Source organism: Dendropsophus ebraccatus, chromosome 2 (assembly GCF_027789765.1).
Source record: "Dendropsophus ebraccatus isolate aDenEbr1 chromosome 2, aDenEbr1.pat, whole genome shotgun sequence".
Classification (NCBI taxonomy): domain Eukaryota; kingdom Metazoa; phylum Chordata; class Amphibia; order Anura; family Hylidae; genus Dendropsophus; species Dendropsophus ebraccatus.
In genome coordinates, this window is record NC_091455.1 from 120,264,322 (window position 1) to 120,290,723 (window position 26,402).

The following is a 26,402-nucleotide window of genomic DNA, read 5'->3' on the forward strand; positions in this document are numbered from 1 at the left end:
CTGAGACGGTCTGAGCGCTCTACCAGAGGAATTCCTCCACTTCGCTACAGAGACCAGAGCCCTTAAACTGTTTTTGTGGTCTAACTGTTTTGTTCCAGTTCCTGCAACGTTCAAGGTTCGTGCCTGGTCCTCCTGACCAAGTTCCCTGTACTAACCAGCCATGAGCTGATGGACACTTACAGTAACAAAAAGTTCTCTAGTGCCTGTCCCAGAGCCTTTTACATGGACGATGTCTAATTGCCTAAAAGAGACTCTACCTAACAGAGACACTTAACCCATTCCTTCCTAATGCACTTTCCTGTGACTGTGTGTTCCACACAGGGTATTATTGCACTTATTTCATTATTGCACTTATTGTACCATTGCATTCCAGTGTTATCGAAGTCTTTGTATTTCCTCCTCTGACTAAGCAAAAGGTTACATAGATAGCCTCAGAGTAGAGTGCCTCTTTTGTAAAACAGTATATTTTCCAGTCAGATAGCTCCTCCTCTGAGTAAGAGAAGTCAGTTTACATATACCTCAGAGAAAGTCCAGTTTATGTAGGAGTGTATTTTCTCATCCAGTCTCAGTATTGTGTATTATTATCGTATCTATAGCTGGAAAGATGTAGTTGAGCCAGTTCGTATGCAGATTTTTTCTCAGATTTTCATTCAGATTCATGTGAGCCAGTTCTCCTCAAGACCTCGCAGTATTTGTTGTCTTTTGTGTTTCCCTTCCTTTTGTTTCCAGTATTTGTTCACCTCCGTCTTGTCCCAACACAGTAGTTATCACACATAGTCATACCTAACCTTCACACTGGTCCATACATATTGCACCTTGGATATCTTTTCGTGTGTTTGGCCTGTGGAGTGCTTGTGTGTGTGATTGAGTGGTATGAAAGGGAGCTCCCCATGTATGTTTGCTTTTATTATTTTGTTCTTTTCTCTTCCAGGTATCCAAGACACTACTCAGACACGCCAAGGTAGTACACAGGTCTTCACAGTTCTCCTCCAGTAGGGTAACACATTTAACAGAAAACCTACTGTCTAACTGGCTGGAATATGGAGGGTCACCCGCCAGCAGTTAAGTTGTCCTGGCTTACACGTCAGATGGTTCACGCACTAGCTACCTGGTCGCCAGAGTACGTTAGGCACCCCTAGGTGAAGTCCTGCCACTAGGGTTTCTCATTCTCTCTCTCTTCACACCTGTGCCTTGGGCGTGGGAAACACACACCTCATCACACTCACTCTCATCATTCATTCCTGTTGTTTGATTGTCCAGTCTATTCATGTTTTCTGCCTTCTAGATTCGCCGAGGTCGGCTCAAATTTGCTAGGGAGGTATGCAGTGTCCCAGAACATGCAGACTACTACTCCTATTATGGTCATTTCTATTTCTGTGTCAATGCCTGTTCTGGTAAGTGTTTGCACTGCAACTGCTGCTGGTTTTCCCCTAGTATTCTCTGGTATTGTGCATTTTCATGTGTATTCTCATGTATTCCTGTGTATTATAACAGTGTACAGTTGTATGCAAGGCTGTTGATCACGTGACCTGTAACCATGGTTCCTCCAATGGCCGACTAGTTCTGGCCAGGAGCAACCATGTGACCTCCCACTTCCTCCTAACAAGTTAGTCTTCCCCCTGCTTCCAAGCAAGGAGGATGTGTGTCGTCCCTCTCCTGCCTCAGAGGAGTTGGGCTTCTGCTCTGCAGCCTTTTCACCATAAGAAGAGTGACTGATTCTGCTGCTGTATTCAAGTCTTCGGCTGTATCTGCCTGCTCAAGTGACCGGATTCTTCTCTCTCATCTGGGTGTCATTCCGTTATCTCTCCTCATCGCTATAAGGATTCACAGCAAGTATTATTCTCAAGCTAATCCACCCAGCACCGCTATTTCTCTCATACTCCTACTCCCATCATCCGGCACGTATTCTCACAGCCTATGCAGCACCACTCCTGCTTTATTTGTCAAAGCCTGCTATATACCCGGTTGCATCCGGACAGAACTGTTGCTACTAGTTACCTTTTCTATAATAAAACCGCTGTTACTGAACCCTGGCATTGGTGTCCACTAACTGGTGCCCTGACTAAGTGCAGCGAAGAATCGCATGCTCATCATCACCCGCAGATTCCTCAGACCGGCCCTACAGCTGTGCTGCCCTCAGGCCTATACCGTGACAAGTATAACCCCTGCAGCTGCCCCGGTCATTGCCCGCTCATAACACCAGCACTGCGGAAGTGGCCCCCAGGGGCCAGGGCATCGCATGTAGAGCAATGTATAGTATTACATAGGTGTGATTCAGTTTCCTGCTCATTCTGTTGAATAGTGTCAAGGTTCAAATGAAAACGTCTTTGTTAATTGAGATACAAAGGTGTTCTGTATCACTGTACAGACTGTTCTATATCTGTACACACTGAAAGCATATACATTGACTGTGCAAGAATTTGTTTTACCTTTTTTGTTTTGTTTTTACTTATGGAACTATTATACACCATTTTGACTGTCCAATAATTTGCTAACCTGATACAGTCCTGTAATACAGTTCATGGCCATTATTTTGGGCCTCATTTTGGTCAGCAGTTTTACCAAGACCAACCAGAACCAATGCAACAATTATAATGAATGATTTGCATCCTCCTGTGTTTTAAAAAGAAAACAAAGTACCATGGGTCTCCTTGTCCTTATTGTTCTAACAGTGAAAGAAATTTGGAACTTTACAAACGACAGGTTCCCTTGAAATGAAATCGCCGGTCCATTACTTCAGCTGTTTATGGCACAGCTATAAAGAAGGCAAACAGATGATTTTTTATATTATAAAAATAAACTGTTTTAAGGCTAAAAACAAGTGTGAACAGGTGGATGAGAATCAGAATAACTGTATACTGAAACCTATTGTGTTTCTCTTGTAGCTACTTTTTTCAGTGTTTACCGCTGTCTCATTTTTGTTTACAGGTGTAAAACTGTGAAATATGACTACTATAAATTACCTAAAACATCTGTTGTCATTGCCTTCTACAATGAGGCTTGGTCAACACTTCTACGGACAGTCCATAGTGTCCTGGAAACTGCTCCAGACATCCTGCTTAAGGAAATTATTCTGGTTGATGATTACAGTGACAGAGGTAAGTAAGTAATAGGAATTACTGACATTTTATTAGCCATAACAGGAAATATGGATACAATGGGCATGTGAGCAATATTTAGACATAGGCTTTATGGCTGTCATTAGGGATGGTCCGAACCAAGTTCGGTTCGGGTTCGTACGAACCCGAACCCTCGGGAATGATTCCCGCTGTCTGCCCTCTCTGTGGAGCGGGCGGATCCAGCGGGAGGACCGCCTGGAAAACTGGGATACAGCCATAGCCATAGGCGAACCCGAACCCTGGCAGGTATGGACCATCCCTAGCTTTCATGTAAGAAATGAAATAGTATACCATAATCCTCCACTGCAAGGTGTTTGTTCAGTAACTTACAAATAATGTATTTAGAAATATGTTTATATAGGGGCATAACTGTTCAGGGATATGTTATGGGATATCTATGGATACAAGAGTTATATAGAGAGACTAGATGGATTGCAGGGTTGCTGTTTTCATAGCTTCAGCTAGGTCTCCCAGGAAACACCCACAAATATCAAAATTTTGAGGCAAATTTAACTAAACCTCACCCCTGCGTGATATAGTTCACTGGACACTTCCGTTGAATATTGGACCAGTGCAGTTTTCAGATAATCTAGCGGTCATTGCAAATATCAATACAAGAAGAAAACCCCAAAATACTGCATAGTAACATCTTATCGCAAACAGATGCACACTTGTTGATTACCACTATACAAAGATTAATATGGACAATCTTCCCAACATTCAGTGGCCATATACTGGTCCCATACCAGGTCTACACAAGTACAGTATTATAAGTGCAGACTACTCAAGAGAATACACCACTGACCAGATGTTATGCAGAATATACAGTAATAACAATTGCATCTAGTGACTCACAAAATACATCTCTGACTGATGTTTTAATTAGATTTTTTTCTATCTGCTGCAGAGCTCCTCCCCCATCTATAGCAACAAAATTTTGAAAGCGAACTTTACACTAGAACCCTCAAATCAATTAGTCTCCAGAATGGACTAACAAAGCGAGGATTCATTTTCTTTTTGTGACTATTTCATTAAAAAAGGAATCCCCACTTTGTTTGTTCCAGAGATTTCAGTAAGCTGCTATTACTTTTCTCTGGTACAATTTAGCTATTATTTCTGGGGGGGGGGGGGGGGGGTTCTGGCTGACATCATTAGTGGTCACTAAGTGTCATGCTAAAATGTGTTTCTGGGTATAAAAAAAAGTGGTATAACTAAACACTAATAATTTTCATTATCAATAATATTGCATAAAATGTGCTTCCAGATCATCTAAAGGAACCACTGGAAAGATATATCTCAGGGCTAAGGAAGGTGCGACTAATCCGGGCACACAAAAGGGAAGGTCTAGTACGAGCACGTCTCCTTGGAGCTTCCAAAGCCACAGGAGAAGTGTTGACCTTTCTTGACTGTCATTGCGAGTGCCACATAGGCTGGTTGGAACCATTGATGGAGAGGTATGTTAACATCTGGAATATGTTAGGAAATAAAGAAACCTTATAGGGTATGTTCTGGCCAATAATACACTGTATTTTGATTGTGACTCTCTTTCTGAACATTTTCTATCAGAATCCGGGAAAAGGAAAGTGCAGTGGTTTGTCCAGTAATAGATGTCATTGAATGGAATACCTTTGAGTATCTGGGCAATGCTGGAGAGCCTCAGATTGGAGGGTTGGATTGGAGACTTGTTTTTACTTGGCATGTAGTGCCAGAGAGAGAACAAAAACGCAGACGTTCTCCCATTGATGTCATCAGGTATGTGCATAACAATTGGGACTCTAGTCCAGTTGTTGTTTTGTAGTATTTACCATGTTTGCGCAATAAAGTTATATTTATTTTTGATTATTTGGGTGTGCACTTGTCCTGTCTTAGGCTTATTCTTTCCCCTCTCTTTTTGGTTGTATGTGCATAACAAAACTGTAACGAATCTACCATCTCTTAAACATAGAGTATCTCACAATGGCACATGTCTATCTAATTACCTATTTATAGGGCTTACAGGCCCTGGGGCAAAAGTTCAACTAAGACCCTCACATAACTTTGTCATTGTCGTCTGTAATTTTCAGATGCATTGCTACATAATGGTAGTATACCTAAATTATAAAATTAAAGGGTGAATACAGTACAGATGTATTCGGTGACTTTTCTATGTTTGCGTTATACCCTTTCACTATTCGTATATAACGAAAAAAGCAAAAATATAATCCCAGCAGGGTAGGGAGAAGCCACAAGGTGACTAAAAGCTGTTTTTTTTTTTTTTTAAAGAGGCACTGTCAGAGAGACAGTTTTAATCAGTCGGGCCTGCATGTTCAGACCATGACTGATTGTGAGAATGAGCAGGGAGAAGCTGCGCTCAGCGCATTCATCAACCAGCTCTTAGTCAGGTGAAAAGATGGCCTCATAATGAAAGTCTATGGGGCGCGTCTTTTCATACTGACGTAGAGCAGGGAGCAGTCCTCATCCCACTCATTGATCTATTGTCTCTCTGACATGTAAAAAGTTTTTGGTGGCAGGTACAATTTTAACTATACTTCCTCTAGATACACTGCTACCTAAGTGTCTCATAGATGGATGAAGTAAGAAAACATGTCTATGTTTCATACCTGTGGCTCAGACAGCATGAAAATGATGACTGGTTAATCAACTTTTATCAACGATCTACAGAATAGATGATACATGTATAATCACTAAGAGGATTTTACATCAAGGGAGATTGAGTCAAAGTCTGTAGGACTAATGGAGACAGCAGGTATAACACACCTTGTCTTTCTCAGCCCCATAGACACTAAATTAGTGGCCTGGCTCACACTCAAGCTTGCCTTATTCCAAGTCCTCCTTACACAATCATGTAGCTCGGAGGAACTGGGGGCTCAGGACTGCAGTTTTAGTAATTGATGTCTTCCATATATTGTGCCTCATATCAGGGGCATAGCTAGGATTCATGGGGCCCCCATAGCAAAAAACTGTAAGGGGCCCCCTATGCACAACACAAAGCACTGCGCATATATATATATATATATATATATATATATATATATATATATATATATATATATATATATAAAATTTTATAAAGCTTGGTGATGTGGCCAAAAAAAAAAATCTCTTGTGGCGCAGAGCAGAGAGCCAATGGCTGTCAGCCCACTGTTTTAACTATTAGGAGCCCATTAGGATCCCTTACGGTTAAATGCATACATGCAGGAGCAAACTACCTTCTTAACCCCTCCCTTATGTACTGCAGTGTGTAAGTGACCCAAAGTTCAGAAGAAAAGGAGTTATCTGCTTTACTGCTCATGCACTGATAAACCCTGACCTCTGCAAGGAGCCCTGCACATTTTGCTACTTGATTGCAGCAGGCAGAGAACAAAGGTCAGATAGGTCAGGGGTTAGCAGTGCAGTGATGCAGAGATCTCTTTGCCTTCTGCTTGTTAACCCTTTCTTTGTGTGTTGCAGCATGTAAGTAAACATTTGGTCACTTACACACTGCAGTACATAAGGGGTTAAGCAGAAGGACACATGAAGCTCCTTTCTCTCCCCCAGGCCCCCCTGCTGCACAGGCCCCATAGCAGCTGCCTACCCTGCCACTATGGTAGCTACGCCACTGCATCTTATGGAATTTTCAATGGCCTCATACAGCTTTCATTCTCAGAATCTGCATTGCTGTTATGTGCGCTGCATATTGCCATTGCAAAGACCATGTGAGTCACTGGCTTTTGAATGCCTTCTTTGCTGTTTTTTTTTTTTGTTTTTGTTTTTTTTTGTTTTTTTTTGGGGGGGGGGGGGGGGGGGTTAAAAGGGGTTATCTGGTATATTTTAGTAATTTACTATGCTCCTGGGGCTAGAAGAACATAATAACGTTGTATACTTACCTGCCCCGCTCAGCCCCAGCTGCTGGTTCCCACACCGCCAAATGTGTGTCACTGTCCTCTTCATCAGAACTTCTAACTTCTGATAATATGCTGTGCAGACAGGTAATTACCACTCGGCATAGACAGTAGAACTAGCGGAATTCCGCGGCAAAATTGTCCGCCGCGGAATGCTGTTAGCCTCCCTCTCATAATGGGAGTCTATGGGAGGCACACGCTGCTGCTCTCCCCGCGCTGAAGAATGAACATGTTCATTCTTCAGCGCGGAGAGACGCTGTGAGAACAGCAGCGCGTGCCTCCCATAGACTCCCATTATGAGAAGGAGGCTAACGGCATTCCGCGGCGGACAATCCTGCCGCGGAATTCCGCTAGTTTTGCTACGTGTGAACGGGGCCTAAAGAGGAGGACAGCAGCAGACACTGGGCGGCCCAGGAACTGGCAGCTGCAGTGGAGTGGGACAGGTAAATATACAGTAGCTATTATGTTCCTTGTAGCCCTGGCAGCATGCTAAATTACTAATATACATCAGACAACCCATTTAAGACTTCAGTCAGGTCAGACTTGGAGCACACAATATGGAGGAGAGGAGAAGGGGTGGCCTTTTACCCTTTTGTAGCTTTGCCCTTCCCCTATCTGACTACATACACAGACTTATTAAGCAGCAGATAGGCTGCCAGGATAAGCGTGGTGCAACAGGTGGGAATTACCTATCTTCCTGTTCTCTCACACCTCTACTGCTCCTAACAGCTAGGCAAGCTAACTGCACCGCTGGGTGACCCATTGGTGCAGCTACAGCTGTGAGCTTGGCTTATTTTGTAAGTGTCCCATATATCTTTGTTACTGCAATATAACGTTTGCTTAAGTGACTCTGTACCCACAATCTGCCCCCCCCCCCCCCCCCCAAACCACTTGTACCTTCAGATAGCTGCTTTTAATCCAAGATCTGTCCTGGGGTCCGTTCGGCAGGTGATGCAGTTATTGTCCTAAAGAACAACTTTTAAACTTGCAGCCCCATGCCAAACAGCCGTGGCCTAGATTGTGTATGCATTAGGCTGGCACAACACCTCTGTCCCTCCTCCCCACCCTCTTCATCATTAAGAATGCCCCAGGCAGATTTTCTCCTATTCATCAGCTGTGTGAGCACAGCTGGATTGTTAAGGCACCTGTGCAATGTTCACTGCAGAGGAATAGGAAAGAGGGTGGGGAGAAGGGACGGAGGGGTGGTGGAAAGTTAGGGCACAGATACTCCAAACCCCGGCTGTTGGGCAAAGGGTTGCAAGCTTTAAAGTTGTTTTTTAGGACAATAACTGCATCACCTGCTGAACGAACCCCAGGACAGATTTTGGATTAAAAGCAGCTATCTGAAGGTACAAGTGGTTTGGGGGTGACGGATTGTGGGTACAGAGTCGCTTTAATGGGTATTTTAATATATGGAAATCTATACAAATCTATATTCAATGCATTTAAAAACATATATATATATATATATATATTTTTTTTAGTTCCCCAACTATGGCTGGAGGACTGTTCGCTGTCAGTAAGAAGTATTTTGAACACTTAGGATCTTATGATACTGGAATGGAAGTGTGGGGAGGAGAAAATCTTGAATTTTCATTTAGAGTAAGGAATACATTTATTTTTTCATAAACTTTGATCTTATAGAATTTTTATTAAAAACTTTTTTAAAACCCTTTTTTATTTTTTAATAGATCTGGCAGTGTGGTGGCACACTTGAAGTTCACCCATGTTCCCACGTGGGACATGTCTTTCCAAAACAAGCCCCATACTCTCGTAGTAAAGCCCTGTCCAACAGTGTGCGGGCTGCAGAAGTTTGGATGGATGAATATAAAGAGTTATATTACCACAGAAATCCACATGCCCGCTTGGTAAGAGGGATATCCAAATTGTGCGAATTGATTGGAAAATGGTTCCTATCTGTTCCTGACATTAATGACTTGGAAAATGTTGTACATAAAGTGATGAGATCAGGACTGTACAAAGGGCAAAAAGAATTGTTCTGAGCTGTTTATGAAGTTATGTGGTAACTGGTCGTATTAAAGGAGTTACCCATGCTTGTTAAAGGGACAATTTCCCATGACACCGGCCATTTAGCTATATCGATGCACTGATCAGTAATAATTGGGTCACACAGCTCGGCAGGCAGAAATATAAAGTTAGAACATAATGTATATACTGTATTTTTTAAAATAAAAAAGGATAAAATCTGGTACTGTAACTGTAATTTTGTAACTTTACTGTACTAAGTATAGATAACATGTAAACTTTACTATGTGGTGAACCTAAAAAAAAATGATTGCTCTAACTAGTATTTACAGTATTCCAGATGTGGTCTAGAACTAGAGTTCTATACGGCGGGATCATAATTTACCTCCTTCTACAGGTTATACCTCTATAGCTAGAGGTTTAACCTGTAGGAGGGTGATTGTGATCCCGCAGTATAGAACTCTCGTGAGACCACTTCTGGAATACTGTGTCCAGGTCTGGAGGCCTCACCTAATAAAGGATGTTGATAAAATAGAACGGATGGTGTCAGGCATAAAACATATCAGGAAAGACTTAAGGATTTGAATCTGTATAGTCTGGAGGAAAGAGAGAGGCTGGAAAAGTTTTATGCAACACTAGGGAGTCCAAGAAAACATGGATACAGCCATAGGCTGTTTTCCATGGACTCCCTAGGGCCACATACAACCAGGAGTCAAATGCTGAGCATTTGGGTTCAGCAAGTTTGCTCATCACTAGTAACAAACAAAAAAAGAGTGTCTATTAACTCTGGATATCCATATACCACTTACACCAGACTCAGAGCAGTGCAGAATAGAAACCGGCACACTGCTCAGCTAAGCACTGCTGAACCTTTATAGCAATCCGTGAGGGCGCGGGGTCACAGTGACATGTCAAATGTTTTTCTTCTTAAAGAAACAGGTAACCTTTTATTAAATGCGTTCATCCATTTTATTGTATAATATTTCTTTTCCAGGAGCCTTTTGGAGATGTGACAGAAAGAAGAGAGCTAAAAAATAAATTGAAATGTAAACCTTTCAAATGGTTTTTGGAAAATGTTTACCCGGAACTTCCTGTCCCTGAAGACAGGCCAGGCTTTTTTGGGATGGTAGGATTATAAAGACAATTAAAGGGAACCTATGAGCTTGGTTATGCTGCCCTTGTTACAGGCAACATAATATAGAGGCAGACATCATGTAGAGAAGACCTATGGGACCTAACTACTGAACTGACTACTATTCTTTTAATTGACTGCCATATAAGGCTGTGTTCACACATGCATTCACATTGCATTATTTCATTGCAGTAATTAATCACTTCATTGTAGTAATCATTTAGTCATATAGCCAACCTTCAATGCATTAACATGGGTGAACAACGTATGCAAACATACCCTAACAACACCAATGGCACAAGGTCTACATTTTACAGATAAAACAGATTATTTTATTATCAGCTCTAGCCTAGATAAATCTGGCTATACGCATTATAATAATAGGGATGGGCTGAAGTGAAGTAGATCAGTGGTACACAAGAAATGGGAGCAAATGGAAATTTATTACATAGTCAATAAGGTTGAAAAAAAAAAAGTCTTATCAAGTTTAACCTACAGAAACCCTACTGTGCTGATCTAGAGGAAGGCAAAAACCCTTAGGAGGCAGATGACAATTGCCCCTTCACAACTCCAATATTGCAAACAAAATAATCCCTGGATCAACGTATCTCCAGAAATCTAATGCCTATAACCTTTATATGATATTTTTCAAGAAAAGCATCCAGGCCTCCTTGGAACTTATTTAATGAATCGTCCATGAGAACATCATGTGGCAGAGAGTTCCACAGTCTTACCGCCCAGACAGTAAAGAATCTGCATCTGTGCTGATGGCGAAACCTTCTTTCCTCTAGACGTAGAGGATGCCCCCTTGTCATGGTTACAGGCCTAGGAGTAAAAAGATCACTACAAAGATCTCTGTGCTGTCCATTCATATATTTGTACATTGTAATAAGATCGCCCCTAAGATGTCTTTCCTCTTAACTAAATATCCCCACGCGTGATAACCTGTCTTGGTACTGTAACCCAGCCAGTCCCTTAATGACCCTGGTTGCCCTCCTCTGTAGCTGAGACTGGTCTGTCATATGTCGGTCCTAAATAATCCTCTACCAGCGCACAGGCACACTGGATTTATATAGAAGCCCTCAGCTCAGAACTGGAGTAGATGTCAGCTACAATTATGTCTGCATGCAGGTGTAAATTGTGATAAATAGGGCAAATGTGGAGGCCAAACCCCCTTGGTGTGCGGTGAGTGTGTCGCAGATTTGGCAAAGATATGCAAATGTTTGTGCAAATCGTTTTTTACCCCCAAAATTTGTGACTTCTTGCTAGGTCTGCAAGGCACAGCCCTGTAAATTGCTCATTATATTTTAGGGTGATAATATATTAAATGTAATGTAGAAATAGGTAAACTGTAGCTATAGTAAAAGAGACAAAAATCAGTTTGCAAACAACTTTTTCTGCTTAGTGTATCTTCATACATACTGAACCGCAGCAGATTACACGTTGTGAGTTCCGCAGCGAAATCCACTGTAATTCCCAATACTGTCATTTTCTATGGATTTACGTACTCGCAGGGAATTTTTCATTCCACTGCGAGTATGTAAAGCTGTTCCCATTTAACCCAGAGCTGGCAGTCGTATACATTTGATTACTGTATTTTCAGGCGTATAAGACTTTTTAACCCTAAAAAATCGGGGTTAAAGCGACTCTGTACCCACAATCTGACCCCCCCAAACCACTTGTACCTTCAGAGAGCTGCTTTTAATTAGAGATGAGCGAACCTGGAGCATGCTCGAGCCCATCCGAACCCGAACTCTGGGCATTTGATTAGCTGGGGCTGCTGAACTTGGATAAAGCCCTAAGGTTCTGTGGAAAACATGGATTTAGTTATTGGCTGTATCCATGTTTTCCAGACAACCTTAGAGTTTTATCCAAGTTCCGCAGCCCCAGCTAATCAAATACCGAACGTTCGGGTTCGGATCGACTCGAACCCGAACCCGGTTCGCTCATCTCTACTTTTAATCCAAGATCTGTCCTGTGGTTCGTTCGGCAGGTGATGCAGTTATTGTCCTAAAAAAATACTTTTAAATTTGAAGTCCGTGCCAAACGGGGGTATCTGTGCCCTAACGTCCCTCCTCCCCACCCTCTTCATAATTAGGAATGCCACTGAAACATTTTCTACATGCTGAACATTGCACAGGTTCTTAACGATCCAGCCCATGTGTCGTGCTAAACAGGTGGGGAATAGGAGGCAATCTGCCTGAAGCATTCCTAATGATGAAGAGGGTGGGGAGGAGGGACAGAGAGGTTGTGCAAAGTTAGGGCACAGATACTCCCGTTTGACACAGGCTTCAAGTTTAAGGGTGCCTTCACACCTACCGTATCGCAGCAGAAAATCCGCAGCGGATCCGCAGCAGATCCGCAGCAGATTTAACTAAATGAATGAACACAGCATTAAATCCGCACTTACAAATCTGCTGCGGATCCGCAGCGGATTTGACAGTGCGTATTTAATGCTGTGTTCATCCACTTAGTTAAATCTGCTGTGGATCTGCAGCGGATTTTTTGCTGCGATACGGTAGGTGTGAAGGCACCCTAAAAGTAATTTTTTATGACAATAACTGCATCACCTGCCGAACGGACCGCAGGACAGATCTTGGATTAAAAGCAGCTATCTGAGGGCACAAGTGGTTTGGGGGGTTAGATTGTGGGTACAGATTTACTTTAAAGTCGGGGGTCATCTTATACGCCGGGTATGGTCGCCCCATATGGTGGGGGAGCTCAAAAATGGCCCCATCCCCACCGTATGGGGCGACCACTATAAAAAAATAAAATAAAAAACATTTAACTCACCTAGGGCCCGTTCCCGGCGCAGGCAGTCTGACGTACACTACCTGCGCTGGAGATCGCCGAACCTCTCCCGGGCAGCTGAACATCTCATCGGAGAGGCTCGGAGACTCTCGGCTGCCGGGAGAGCTTCGGGAGAATGAGAGAGGCTTCGGCAACTTCTGGCACCTCTCACATTCTCACGAAGCTTTCCGGTAGCCGAGCGTCTCCGATCAGACGCTCGGCTGCTAGGGAGAGGTTCGCGATCTCAGTCTCCGGCGCAGGTAGTGTATGCCACACTGCCTGCACCGGGAACGGCACAGGAGGCAAGCGGAGGCCGGGAACAGGTCCTAAGTGAGTTAAATGTTTGTTGTTTTCTTAATTTAGCTGCAGGGCTGCGGTCAGACAGGGGTCAACATTTTCCGGCGTATAAGACGAACCCCTGGCAATCTGCTTAAAAGTCAGGGGTCATCTTATATGCCCAGTCGCCTTATACGCCGGAAAATACTGTATTAGAAAACTCCCTGTACCTTTTAGGGTACAAACACACACGGCATATACGCTGCGTATTTACTGCTGCGATACGCAGCAGATTAGATGTAAATAACTGAACACAGTATCAAATCTGCTGTGTATCTGCTGTGTGTGTTTGTACCCTTAAAGACATTTCAGCATAGATCACTTTGCATAGATCAATAGTACTATTATTACCAAGCATCTCCATCTTCCCTAAACTGTCATCTACTCTCAAAATTAGCTTAGCAACGACTTTTGTTTACTGGTTACGATCCCTGGACTAGTTTTACAAGTCTATGGGAGAGGAGGAAGATGGCAGTGCAGAGAGAGAGAGAAAGACAGCTAAAAGATAACTTACAGGGCAGAAATCTGCTGAAGATGCCACATATAACATAGCAGATATAGTGCTACTCCTCATGTACACACGTAGTACAGCTATGGAAAGTATGTTTTACAGTGTACCTGTGAGGAAGCCGAGTTAGTAATGTGCACAATCCACATTCTCATCTACGGTAATTGCGGTCACCTAGATTACTGGCTTGGCGTGTTCAGTCTCTGACAGGTTCACTTTAAGATCTATTAGCACTATAGAAATCAATAGACAAAGAAATGATTCTTTAAATTGTGTTATAACAATTTTTGATTTATTATTTACAGCTTAAAAATAAGGGAATGGATAACTACTGCTTTGATTATAATCCTCCAAATGAGAATGATGTTACTGGACAAAAGATTATTCTTTATCCCTGCCATGGAATGGGCCAGAATCAGGTATGCTGAAGAAAACATTATATATTTCTGGTAACGTGTACTGTTTTACTTCTCAATACACATTTATAATACAAGTTTTTTTTTTGTTTACTCATTGTGCATTAGTCTTATTACTGCAAATGTTGATCAATTGAACCATAAACTACATGTGATTGTCTACTTGTGCTTTTCAGTTTTTTGAATATTCATCTCATAAAGAGATCCGATACAACACACGACAACCTGAAGGTTGTATAGCTGTAGAGGAAGGCTCTGACCAATTAACAATGTTCTTATGTCGGGAAAATGGGCAAAGTGTGCCTGAAAACCAGAAGTTTATTTTCAGAGAGGTAAGAGGAAACATTGCTATATCTGCCATCGGAACTGGTAAAGCAGTGTCATGATTATACTGGGTTAATCTGAGAATGGTTTCTTTAGTAGATAGTGTATAGCACTTGAGCCCCATTAAAATTCCACCACTTCATGGTCCCGTCTGACATGGTGCTCTCTGTTGCCACCTCTGTCAGTGACAGGAACCTGCCAGAACAGCAGAAAATCCCCACTGAAAACCTCCCCTGAACCGCTTCATAGTTGACCCACTAAAAACAAAACAATGCACAGCATGCTTAAATTGTTGAAAAGGATACAAGTGTTAGAATAAGGCAGTAGAGATCTCTATTTACTTTCTTTTCCAATTTTATTTTTCAATCAAGGTAAACATTTAAAAACATCAAATAATTAATACATTTCATACAGATTTCTATCCCCCTATCGACCCCCACCCGATACCCTCCCATCCCCCCGATCGGCGAAGAAAACTATCACAGGAAATTCAGGAGAAGAGAAAAAATAAATAAATAATAAAATTAAGAGATACTTAAAACACACAACAATTGAGTTTACTGCTACCACAGGGCCCAGATGTTCTTAGATTTCTTACTACCGGACCTTTTTTGCTTAAAGTAAATTACCTCATGGGAATAAGCTCTTCCTACCAAGTTTAGCCAGAATATTTTACTCGGAGGTTCCTGATTAACCCATTCTCGAAGAATAGCAAGTCTAGCAATAAAAAGTAGTCTCGCTATTAGTGCACCATTTTTTTGAATCTGCAGTGTGCAACCAAGGGCCAGAGTCAAAGCGTTGAAAGGGATTACCATGCCTTTTTCAGTGGCCAAAAAGTCTACCACCACTCTCCAAAACTGTTGAACCCTGTTACACCTCCACAACATGTGTATATAATCCGCATCATGTTCTTTGCACCTAGGGCAGATGTCACTTGCATCACCTCTCATCCTAGCTACAACTTTGGGAGGGTAGTGTAATCTGTTTACTATTTTGAGTTGTGTGATTTGATGGTTTCTATTCAGTGAGGATCTCTGTCCGCTTTTAAGGACATCAACCCATTCATCATCGGATATTGGCCCTAGATCTAACTCCCACCTCTGTTTTTTAGAGCCCCACACAGTTGTCTGCCGACAGTCCCCAATAGCATTGTAAATGTGTCTTGTCCCTCTTTTCGTACTAGCTTTACGGGTGTTAAGTGCATTTAAAAGTTCTGAATGACTTATCATAAATCTACCTTTCACTTTAGTGCACTGTGCTGCATGGTGAATCTGTAAATAAGAATACCTATGTGTGTCTGTAAGCATATATTCGTGTTTAAGATCGTGAAATTGTTTTAGCTGACCTTGTGCAAAAAACTGGTCTACTCTGCTAATACCTAGACTCTTCCATATGTGATTGTTTGGTATTGTGAGAAATTCTGGTATATTTGGGTTATCCCAAAGTGGAGTGAAAATGTTGCTACCTTCTATATGTGCCCATTTTTTAACCAAATTCCATATTCTTAGCCATAATTTAATCCTAGTGATAGTGAAGTTGTTTTTTGTGTAGTCCATTGAGGTTTCGCAATATTCTATTGGGGACTGCCGAATATTGGGTGTCCGTGTAGTCAACCAATCCCTTATTGCTGATACCCCATTATCGCGGACCATCTGATGAATATTTATAGCCATAAAGTAGTTCCTAAATTCTGGTAATGCTAATCCACCTCTATTTTTAGGTGAAGTAAATGTGCCATATCTAGTTCTCGGCCGATTCCCCCCCCCCCCCAAAGCAAACTATTAAGTACTCTATCCAATGACCTAAAAAAGCTCTCCGCTATCCATGATGGAGCGGCCGTGAGAACATACGTTATTTGGGGTTGTATAACCATTTTAATTAATGCGGCACGGTCCGCCATGGACAGCGGAAGTTTACACCACACTTCTGCCTTTTTCTTTATTTTATACAGTAAAGGTTTCTGGTTATACTCGGCGAAGAGGGCTAAGTCCTTGGGAATTTTAATCCGTAGGTATTCAAGTGGTCCATCTGCTAGTTGCAATCCAAGGCCCCTTACGGGTTCCTCAGGTGTCCCTGGCAGCGCCATCAGTAAGGACTTAGTCCAATTGATCCCGAATCCTGAAACTGCGCCAAACTCTTGGCACGTAGTCAGTACATGTGGGAGAGCATCTAAGGGATTACGAACAAATAGTAAGAGGTCGTCCGCATACATAATAATCTTGTCCTGTATGCCCCGCAGGCCGAAGCCTTCTATTAGCGGATTAGCCTTAATCATATAGGACAGAGGTTCTACATAAAAAGTAAATAATAATGGGGAGAGGGGCAGCCTTGTCTAGTGCCTCTGGACAGCAGAAAGCTCCTAGACAGGCTTCCGTTTATAGACAGACGCGCAGTTGGTGCTACATATAACATCTTTATCCATTTCAGGAGATTTGGTCCAAAATTAAATCTAATAAGAGTTTCCCAGAGATACCCCCCACTCCACCCTGTCGAATGCCTTTACTGCATCTATCGAGAGGATGGAGCGGGGGGTCTCTGTTTCTAGTTGCATATTGGCCATCACCCTATCTAGGTTTTCAAAAATCGACCTACTTGGCACAAAGCCATTCTGATCTGAGCTAATAAGCAGGGGACTAACCGTTTTTATCCTAGAGGCAAGCAGTTTGGCGATGATTTTTGCGTCTGCATTCAGCAGCGATATTGGTCGGTATGCCCCAATATCTAGGGGGTCCTTGTTTTTTTTAGGAAAAATTATGATTGTCGCTTCCCTCATAGAGGGGGGGAGTGTTCCACTAAGACAGGATTCATTAATCATATCGACCAACGCAGGTAATAAGGCTACTTGATATTTTTTGTAAAATTCGAAGGGGATCCCATCCGGCCCAGGAGCAGAGCCGTTAGGAAAGGAATTTAGGACTTTTTGTATCTCCTCAACGGTAAATGACTCTTCCAAATCAGCTTTCCTTTCATCCGAAAGTTTTTTGAATGGAAGTTTGTCCAGGAGAGTGTTAATTTGCTCCGCAGAGGAGGCATTAGTTGACTTATATAACTCCTCGTAGAAACTAACAAAGTTCTCTTGTATCTGCTGTTTATCGTTAGTTATTTTACCATTCCAATCCTTAATGGCTAGCACTTCATTTCGGTCTTCCTGTGCTTTAATAATAGCTGCTAGCATTTTGCTAGGTAACCCTTCTTCTACAAACTTTCTTTGGGTCTGAAATCTCTGTTTATTGTATGCTTTTTCCAGGAGGAATTGGGAATAGTTGTCCTGAGCGATTTTCATCTTATCCAGATCAATGGGTCTGGAGAACCTTATAGCCTCCAGCTCCAGATCCAGGATCTTCTTTTTTTTTTATTCAGTTTCCGCTGCTCGGAATCTCCTCTTGGAGAGTATCACCTCTCCTAGGAGCAAACCCCGCATAAATGCCTTGAGAGAATCCCAAAAGACATGTATGTGGGCTGTCCCCCGATTCCTACTCCAAAAGTCCTTTATCTCTTCTACTATGGTCCCATTTTGATCTATTAACGTAAGCCAATGAGCGTTCAGTCTGAAATTATTATTCTTTATTTGGTTTACCCCCCCCACTCAAGCCAATCCTGAGTATGACTGGAGCATGGTCAGAAATGGCTTTTGGTGCATAAGTCACCTTCAGGGTCTCCTCCATAGAGAGAGATCTCTATTTAAATTTTTTTTCTATTGCTTCAAGCATACTGAACCACAGAATATAGTTAACATGTCATTTTCACTGTAGAGTAAATACCAGAAAAAGACCCTCCTACCCCCTATGGCAAAAAATGTTTTTGTTAGTTTTTTTCCATATATATATATATATATATATATATATATATATATATATATATATATATATATATATATATATATATTAAATTATATAGCAAAGTGTTAGATTTCATTACAAAGTACAACTTGTCCTGCAAAAATTAAGTGATGACTTTGGGGAGGTGAAGATAAAAGAACAAAAGGTAAAAAATTACACTTTGAGAGGGTGTACTGAAAGTACATGGTTTTAACATTTTAACCATGCTGATTGAGAGATCAGCACCTGAGGTTGATGGGAGTGTCCTGTGTTATTAGATTATTTCTGTCTCTTGTGTGGCTTTTGTGGCATATACACATTTAAAGGGGTTATCCAGTGTTAAACAAACATGGCCACTTTCTTCCAGAGACAGCACAACTCCAGTTCAGGTTTGTCTGAGGCATACAGTGGGGGTAAAAAGTATTTGATACACTGAGGATTTTGCACACTTTTTTCCACTTACAAAGAATGGAGAAGTCTGTAATAATTTCTCATTTGTACACTTCAACTGTGAGAGACAATTCATTAAAAAAAAAAAAAAAAAAAAAAAAAAATCAAGAAAATTGCAATGTACGATTTTTTACAACTGCCGTGAAGCCCCGCCTCGGTTACACTGTCCACCAATGGAATGAAGCAAGTGTATGGGGTGATAGTATCCTTTTAATGTTAACTTCACTTGTTTTTTAAAGGGTTTATGTGCACTAGTTCTTTGGAACGCCTTACCCAAAGACCTCAGACTCATACCCAATACTCACAGTTTCAAGCATGCCCTGAAAACTCATCTCTTCAGGCTCGCTTATAACGTTCCTTAAACTTGTTCCCCCTACTGTTGTTTCCCTCACTCTATATCTCTGATGGTTCTTGCACTTTATATGTTTACTTGCAATCAGATATTAGCGTTGTCACCGACTCATCCTGTATTTCTATGTACAATGGCTGGACCATGGATATAAAGCAGATATATGGAAATAAAGCACTTATGACTGGTGTCAACCCAAGTTGTAGTCTGTAAGCTCCAACGAGCAGGTCTCGTTTATACTTTGTATTTTTAATGTTGTTTTTATTTATTCTAACTGCGGAATCTGTTGGTGCTATACAAATAAATATAAAATATAATAAATATAAACACGGGTAGTCCAGTGTTTCCCAGGTAATCTGCAGTGACAGAGAAGGCAGTCATGTGATCGACGGACAAATTGAGCCATGACACTCTGTACTGGCCAGCTACATTTGCATGTGTATCTGATGTTTTTTATAAAGTATAATAAGGTCTTAATGAAAATCTTATGTATCTGAACTAATGTCACTTATGGTGATTTACAGGATGGTACTGTGCTTCACGAGCAAACACAAAAGTGTCTTCAAGCTGAGAGGACTACTAGCATGGGAAACCCTGCACCCTTATTAAGACCATGTTCAAACTCTGACCTACAGAAATGGTTCTTCCAGGAGAGAAGCTGATCCAATCTGTTGTAGACCGGTGTGACTACTAGTGATTAAACCTGGGAACATTGTCTTCCTGCTTCCAGCAGCTGATGTCTCGGGCAAATCCTCACCGCAGATCTACGAATAAAGAATTCTGACAGGATCTTTGCGGCTGCTCAAATTCTTTTATTTTTGACCCTGATCTTTTATGGGTGGTGAAATGGTTATACTGTATAATAAGGGATATTTCAGACTCTGGTGTACTGTATAATAAGGGATATTTCAGACTAATAAGTGAAATGTCTTCCTTTGTATATGCAGAATGGGAAGTCAAACTTGATTATTTATGTGTATGTCTGTTTTAATCTGTTTCAAGCATTTCTCGCTCCTTTTGGTTGCTGGTCAAGCCACTTTACATGTTATATATGGCACATGATGGACTTATTGTGTGTACTTTTATAACGGTCCAGGTAGACCGATAGTTTCTTGCCTTAATTTAACTTAACCTAAATAATGCTGCAAAAAGCCTATACATGTATTGCGAAGAAAAACATACATGTGATTTGCTAATATGTGTTTTTTGTAAGACAGCTAGTAAAAACAATCACATAATACCAAATTCTGTAGGAAAGTACTTTCTAAAGTTTTGTACCTAATGAATAGAAACATAACCTAAAATCATATCTGTTCTTTTTTTTCCTTTTTTAAATAAAAAATTAGGTTTTGTCCATTTGATGTAAAATTCAGTTCCATGCTATTTAAAATGTGTTTTATTTCTGAAATACTATGAAAAAGCAAAGGAAAGCAATGTAATCCTGTTTCTTACAGGCTCTCCTCCTGTTAGTTGTAAATAAAAAATCTAAGTAAGGAGGGATTCACTCATTGCAGGCTCTGAACTAAACTTCCTACCATAAATGCACAGTGTGAGCTGAACATAACTGTATACATTCCTATCTTCATAGCATATTGCACAGTTGGGACCCTAAGAGAAGATAGCACATATGGGATATTACAAAGTAGTGTATCATACAAACATGGAGTGGGTGAGGATGTCTGTACTGTCATATAGTCCCTTATAATGGATACCTGCAATTGCCTCTAGGGAGAGCTAACTGCAAACAGATGTATACAGCTCCCATTGAATTCAGTAGTAGCTGTGTAAATCCATGTGCTGTTAGATCCTCCTAATGAGGAGTCAATGATATATCAATGCAGGCAAATTATAAGCAATAATCCTAATCAAAAGCATCAAAATTATTTTGGTTCTTGTATTACATGGACAGGAAAATTGCCTGACTGGTCAGAGATTCCCCAGGCAAAATAAGGGGAAGGTTTTCAGTGAGATGCATGGCGACCAGATGATTGCTGTAGTGCCTGTGTTTTTAAAGACAACCCCTTTAACTTTATTAAAGGCATACACATTAGATGGAGCACACAGTGGGGAGTTCAACCACCATAGTTGTTCTGCGAGACCCTTATATTTCATTGTCAGTCAATGCATACAATTTTACCAATAATTTTTATTTTTAGTTGATTTTATTGAAATTACAGGTATACTGTATGCCATGTTCATCTTTGGTTTAAAATAAGTCATATTGAGAGCCTAAATGACATTGTGTCTGGCTCTTCAAAATGTAACACCATTGGTGTAGGGAAGGTATTTTCTCTTCCTCCATTTAAGGTTTTTACTATTGTGTGCGTGTTTTTATAATGTGTAACAAAAGGTTATACTACAGCTCAATGCCATTTTGATTCATAGTGACTTATATAGTACCCAAGTAGTCCAAGTATCAAAAGTAGAGCAGCACACGTTTTCTATTCTTGTATTTCAAAACTGCAACTTTTTTTTTTTTTTTTAAATGGATGTTTGTTCAGTGTGCTAAATGATGGTTTAATGAAACACGGAGATCATGAAGTATCAATATTCTTTTTTTGGTATGTTACATAATTACCTGATTCATTTCTCACCATTTGTGACTATGCCAGCTGAACTATTTTGTAAAAAAAGAAAAAATGTACAATTTCATTTGTTACAATTGATTTGTGGGAAAATATGTGATTTGAATGTCTTTTGAATGTATACAGTAGAAATTATTTTTAATATCACTTTTAAAAATTGTATGATTTATTTTATCTAAAAGCTCAGCTGAAAATAAATCTTTGACTGAATTAAAATTTGTCTCAAGTCAAATCTTAGTGTGAAATATATAAAAGAGACAAGTGCTCCATGAAGCAGCAATATTGGGACCAAGGGCTAGAAACACCATGAAGTTATGTAACACGGAACACAATGCTCCAGGTGTGCTGGACCCTCTGTCTCCAGCTCAACCGTACCTCTCATGTGTCAGACATAGATCAATCCACAAGCAAGCAGGCCACCCAAGAGCGTGCATTTAACCCAGCATTTCTATTTTTTCTTATTTTACCTTAGTCAGTAAAGTTGTTTTTGGTTCATTTTTTTGTAGTTGCTGTTTCATTATCATGAAATATGGTGAAGTCTATTTACACTAAAATGGTGAACAAATTGGCCTCTATGTAAACTAGCCCTGTTTGGGCTTCCCTATGCAGGAATGTGCTTGTTTTACACTGTAAGGCTGGGTTCACACTATGTATATTTCAGGCAGTATTTGGTCCTCATGTCAGGTCCTCATAGCAACCAAAACCAGGAGTGGATTGAAAACCCAGAAAGGATCTGTTCACACAATGTTGAAATTGAGTGGATGGCCGCCATATAACAGTAAATAACGGCCATTATTTCAATACCACAGCCGTTGTTTTAAAATAACAGCAAATATTTGCCATTAAATGATGGCCATCCACTCAATTACAACATTATGTGAACAGAGCCTTTCTGTGTTTTCAATCCACTCCTGGTTTTGGTTGCTATACAGCCTCACAAATACAGCCTCAAATATACATAGTGTGAACCCAGCCTAAGGTTGCGTTCACACCTACAGGATCCGCAGCAGATTTGATAATGCAGATTTGATGCTGTGTTCAGTTATTTAAATTAAATCTGCTGCGAATCCGGTAAGCGTGAACGTACCCTAACACACAGTGTAACTTGTTACACTGGTGTAGTTTTCCTTAAAAGAAACCAATCACTAAGATTTAGTGTTCTGGGGTAAAAAAAAAAAAAATGACATTATAAAGCATTCTGCAGCAATCCCTACCATATAAGCTAATCGATTGCCATTGTCTCTGTCTTACTGAAAACTGAGTTTTATTCTTCTACGCGCTGTATGCAAATCAGTGCCATCTAGTCATGTGGGCAGCATCTCTCCCTGAACTAGTCAAGGCTCCCGAGCTCTAGTCAATTCCCTCTGCAATGTTATCCCGTCTCTCTGTGCTTCTTCCGAATGATGTGGCAGGCTCCTTGCCTGTGAATCATGCCCAAAGAGGTGGGATTACATCGCAGAGGAAAGTGATTACAGCCCTGGAGCAGTGACTACAAACAGAATTAGCCCAACACTAGGAAGATAAATGGTAACCAATAGAATTACTCAGTACTGTGCAGCCATTTTCTGTAAGTCTACATACTCATGGAACATTTCAAGGATGTAAAGTAAGATCTCTTTGCTGTATACAATTAAAATGAAATTTAAAAAAAAAAATGAAAAAGTTATCAAAGCGTGAAAACGATTTATTCCAATATCTTTGTAGCTTGTAACAAGAGATTTTGAGACAAAGCTGTATTTCTTTCTAATTTAAGAGGGAACACTTCTATGCATGGATTGCTCCCATAAAGACCACACTACTAACTTTAACTAAAAGGAACTTTTCTCACTTTATTTTGGTCTAAAATAGAAGTCATATATGTGGTTATATTCCTCAATCCAAATGCTGCTATTTTTTTTTTTATGAAAAAGAAGTGAAGATGTAAGGGTATACACAGATAAAAGACTTATGTCACCTGCACCTTAGAACCATTTCTATAATCCATTCATGTCTTACTGTAGAAACAGCCAAACCCATATTGTTGCTCTGATTCATTCTCATCTTGATTGCTGTAAAGGCCCTATTACATTTTCTGCCAAATCAGATATCGCCCTGTGTAATAGAGCGAGTCATCAGCGTATAAGCAAACATGTAAAAAAAATAAAAGATGTGTGGCCAATGGCTGAATAAAGAAAAAGCCACACAAACTGCATCACTAAGCGAGATTTGTGCTTGTTTACACCAGTGGTCAGGCCGTGTTATAGGGCCTTAACTCTTACTAATGGGTCTTCAGTCTCCAGACTTTCCTTCTTCAGACTTAGAATGCAACAGCCAGAATCAACTTGCTGTCCAACAGCTACACTTATGCCTTTACTTTGTGTCACCAAACTAAAGAATATTAAAACTTAAAGGGGTACTCCACCTAATTAAATCTAACGCTGTTCAATACCCATCGATAATCCAAGCATGTTTGTAATCGGTTTCTATTACATGAATTGGACTGTTTGTCTGCAACACATCCTGACTTACACCCTCAAGCTGCAGAAAATCCTCACTTCCTGGTCCACATGGTCTCGGCTCCTCTGTTCCCCCCTCCCTTCTGACACCAAAGTCACATGAACTCGGTCTCTTCTATTGCCAGGCAAGCTGTAACAATTCATCTCTAACCCCTCCCACCACTGACAGGGAGCACCTGTCCAAGGGGTGGGGAAACAACAGAACAGTGACACCCTCCAGAGCAGTATAGGGAACAGTTTTTCCATCTCTCTCTCTCTTTTTAATCTATGTACATGGATATGTGGCCCAGGGTAAGCTTGACTGTCACAATCAAGGGTTAATTAATTACCTCTGTCTTGCAGTTAGAGAATGCCAGAAGTGCCAGCACACAACATTGCTAGTTGTCCAGCAGTGAGGGACTTAACAGAGCTGTGCTGTGCATGCTGGAAGAGAATCAGGCATAGAAGAATCAGGAAAGGAGTCCAGTCAGTGTTGTGTAAGGTAAAAGGAAGCAAAGTCTGTGTGTGAGGTAGAAACAGTGAAAGAGAAGGACAGATTTATGTGAAAGCAGCAACCAGAGATCACAGCACAGGAGCTGGATTTACCACAATGGGAGACAATTCGGCCCAATGGGAATCAGATGGATTACAGGACAGGACTAGTAAGAATCAGGTATTTGTAATGTATCCCTCTGTGAGAAGCAGCCAGACTGTGTGGGTGCTAGGAAGCATTTCATCATTGTCACTACTGATGTTTCCTTTTGAGTTTTTGAGTTTACTGTATATTCCCTCAGAATCTCAAAGAACTCACAATACCCCACACTGCCATACTATAAGAGTGGCTGTAGATAACAGATAGATATTTATTTTACAGTGTAAAACAGAAGCAGATTGAACCAGCAATGGGCAGGTACTTGGCAGTTGGCTCTGAGGTGCAATGTATGCTGGGAAATGTAGGTTCCCGGACAGCACCATCTTGGATATTGATGGGCTTTTAGAAAAACTTGTAGCTTAGGGATGGTGGCAGCTAGAAAAATGGGATATGGCTCAAAATACTCAGGAGTACTTGGTGAGACCAGCTAGGTTTGGGAGAATTTTATTTTTTAGCTCTTTAGTGGAATACCCCTTTAATGCCAAGTAGAGAAAGCACCAGCACAGCTTAAAGGAGAAGTCCGGGCAAAACTATTTTTTAATATGTTATTACTTACGGAAAGTTAGACAAATTTCTAATGTACATTAATTATGGGAAATGCACATAGGGCTATTTCCCTTAATTTAGTAGATCAGGGAGACTTCAGATTCTCTAAAAAAAAGATGACATCACGAACTGGGCGTGTAATTACAATGGATCACCAGCAGGGGCGCACTATATATAGAAGTCAATGAGTACCATTGACTTCTATATATAGTGCGCCCCTGCTGGACACTCCATTGTAATTACAATGAATGTGTATGTAAATGTAATACAGTATAAAGTGTTTTTGATTGAATACATTTATGGAATACTTTGGGGAGCAAGTGTCCTTGCTCCCCAAAGTATTCCATAAATGTAATCAATCAGTACATAACAGTAACCCGCCGAACTGCCGCCGCTACCGAACGCCCGCCGCTCTGGACTAGACTCAACTACTACTCTCATGGTGATGGGAGAGTAGTAGCTGGGTTATATCGCCGCCGCTGATGCTGCTGCTGATGGGTGCAGGGGGAGCCGCTCATCACTGTGCAGCTATCATCCCCCTCCGCTCCTCCTCCGGCCAAACTTTACACTGACTATGTGATGGCTGACTCCCCGCCCGGCATCGATCTCCGATAACACATGCCGGCTCCCGGTGCTTCCTGGTGTCCCCGGCCGTGTGTGATCGGAGAGCTGCACAGTGATGAGCGGCTCCTCCTGCGCCCATCAGCAGCAGCATCAGCGGCGATATAACCCAGCTACTACTCTCCCATCACCATGAGAGTAGTTATTGAGTCTAGTCCAGAGCGGCGGGCGTTCGGTAGCAGCAGCGGTTCGGCGGGTTACTGTTATGTACTGATTGATTACATTTATGGAATACTTTGGGAAGCAAGTGTTCCATAAATGTATTCAATCAAAAACACTGTATACTGTATTACATTTACATACACATCCATTGTAATTACAATGGAGTTTCCAGCAGGGGCCCACTATATATAGAAGTCAATGGTACTCATTGACTTCTATATATAGTGCGCCCCTGCTGGACACTCCATTGTAA

The 26,402-nt window shown here is 41.1% G+C and overlaps 1 protein-coding gene across 1 annotated transcript in view; it reads left to right on the plus strand.

Moving 5' to 3' along the window:
- The window catches only part of LOC138783474 (polypeptide N-acetylgalactosaminyltransferase 12-like), a 42,053-nt gene extending 20,604 nt beyond the window's left edge, over window positions 1-21,449 (plus strand). The window contains exons 2-10 of the mRNA XM_069958202.1: window positions 2,929-3,098; window positions 4,384-4,573; window positions 4,686-4,871; window positions 8,485-8,602; window positions 8,692-8,868; window positions 9,981-10,112; window positions 14,058-14,171; window positions 14,345-14,500; window positions 19,634-21,449. Of these exons, the coding sequence (XP_069814303.1) occupies window positions 2,929-3,098; window positions 4,384-4,573; window positions 4,686-4,871; window positions 8,485-8,602; window positions 8,692-8,868; window positions 9,981-10,112; window positions 14,058-14,171; window positions 14,345-14,500; window positions 19,634-19,771 (1,381 nt within the window). The 3' untranslated portion in view covers window positions 19,772-21,449. The remainder of the gene's footprint in view (window positions 1-2,928; window positions 3,099-4,383; window positions 4,574-4,685; window positions 4,872-8,484; window positions 8,603-8,691; window positions 8,869-9,980; window positions 10,113-14,057; window positions 14,172-14,344; window positions 14,501-19,633) is intronic.
- The last annotated feature ends 4,953 nt before the right edge of the window (window positions 21,450-26,402 follow it).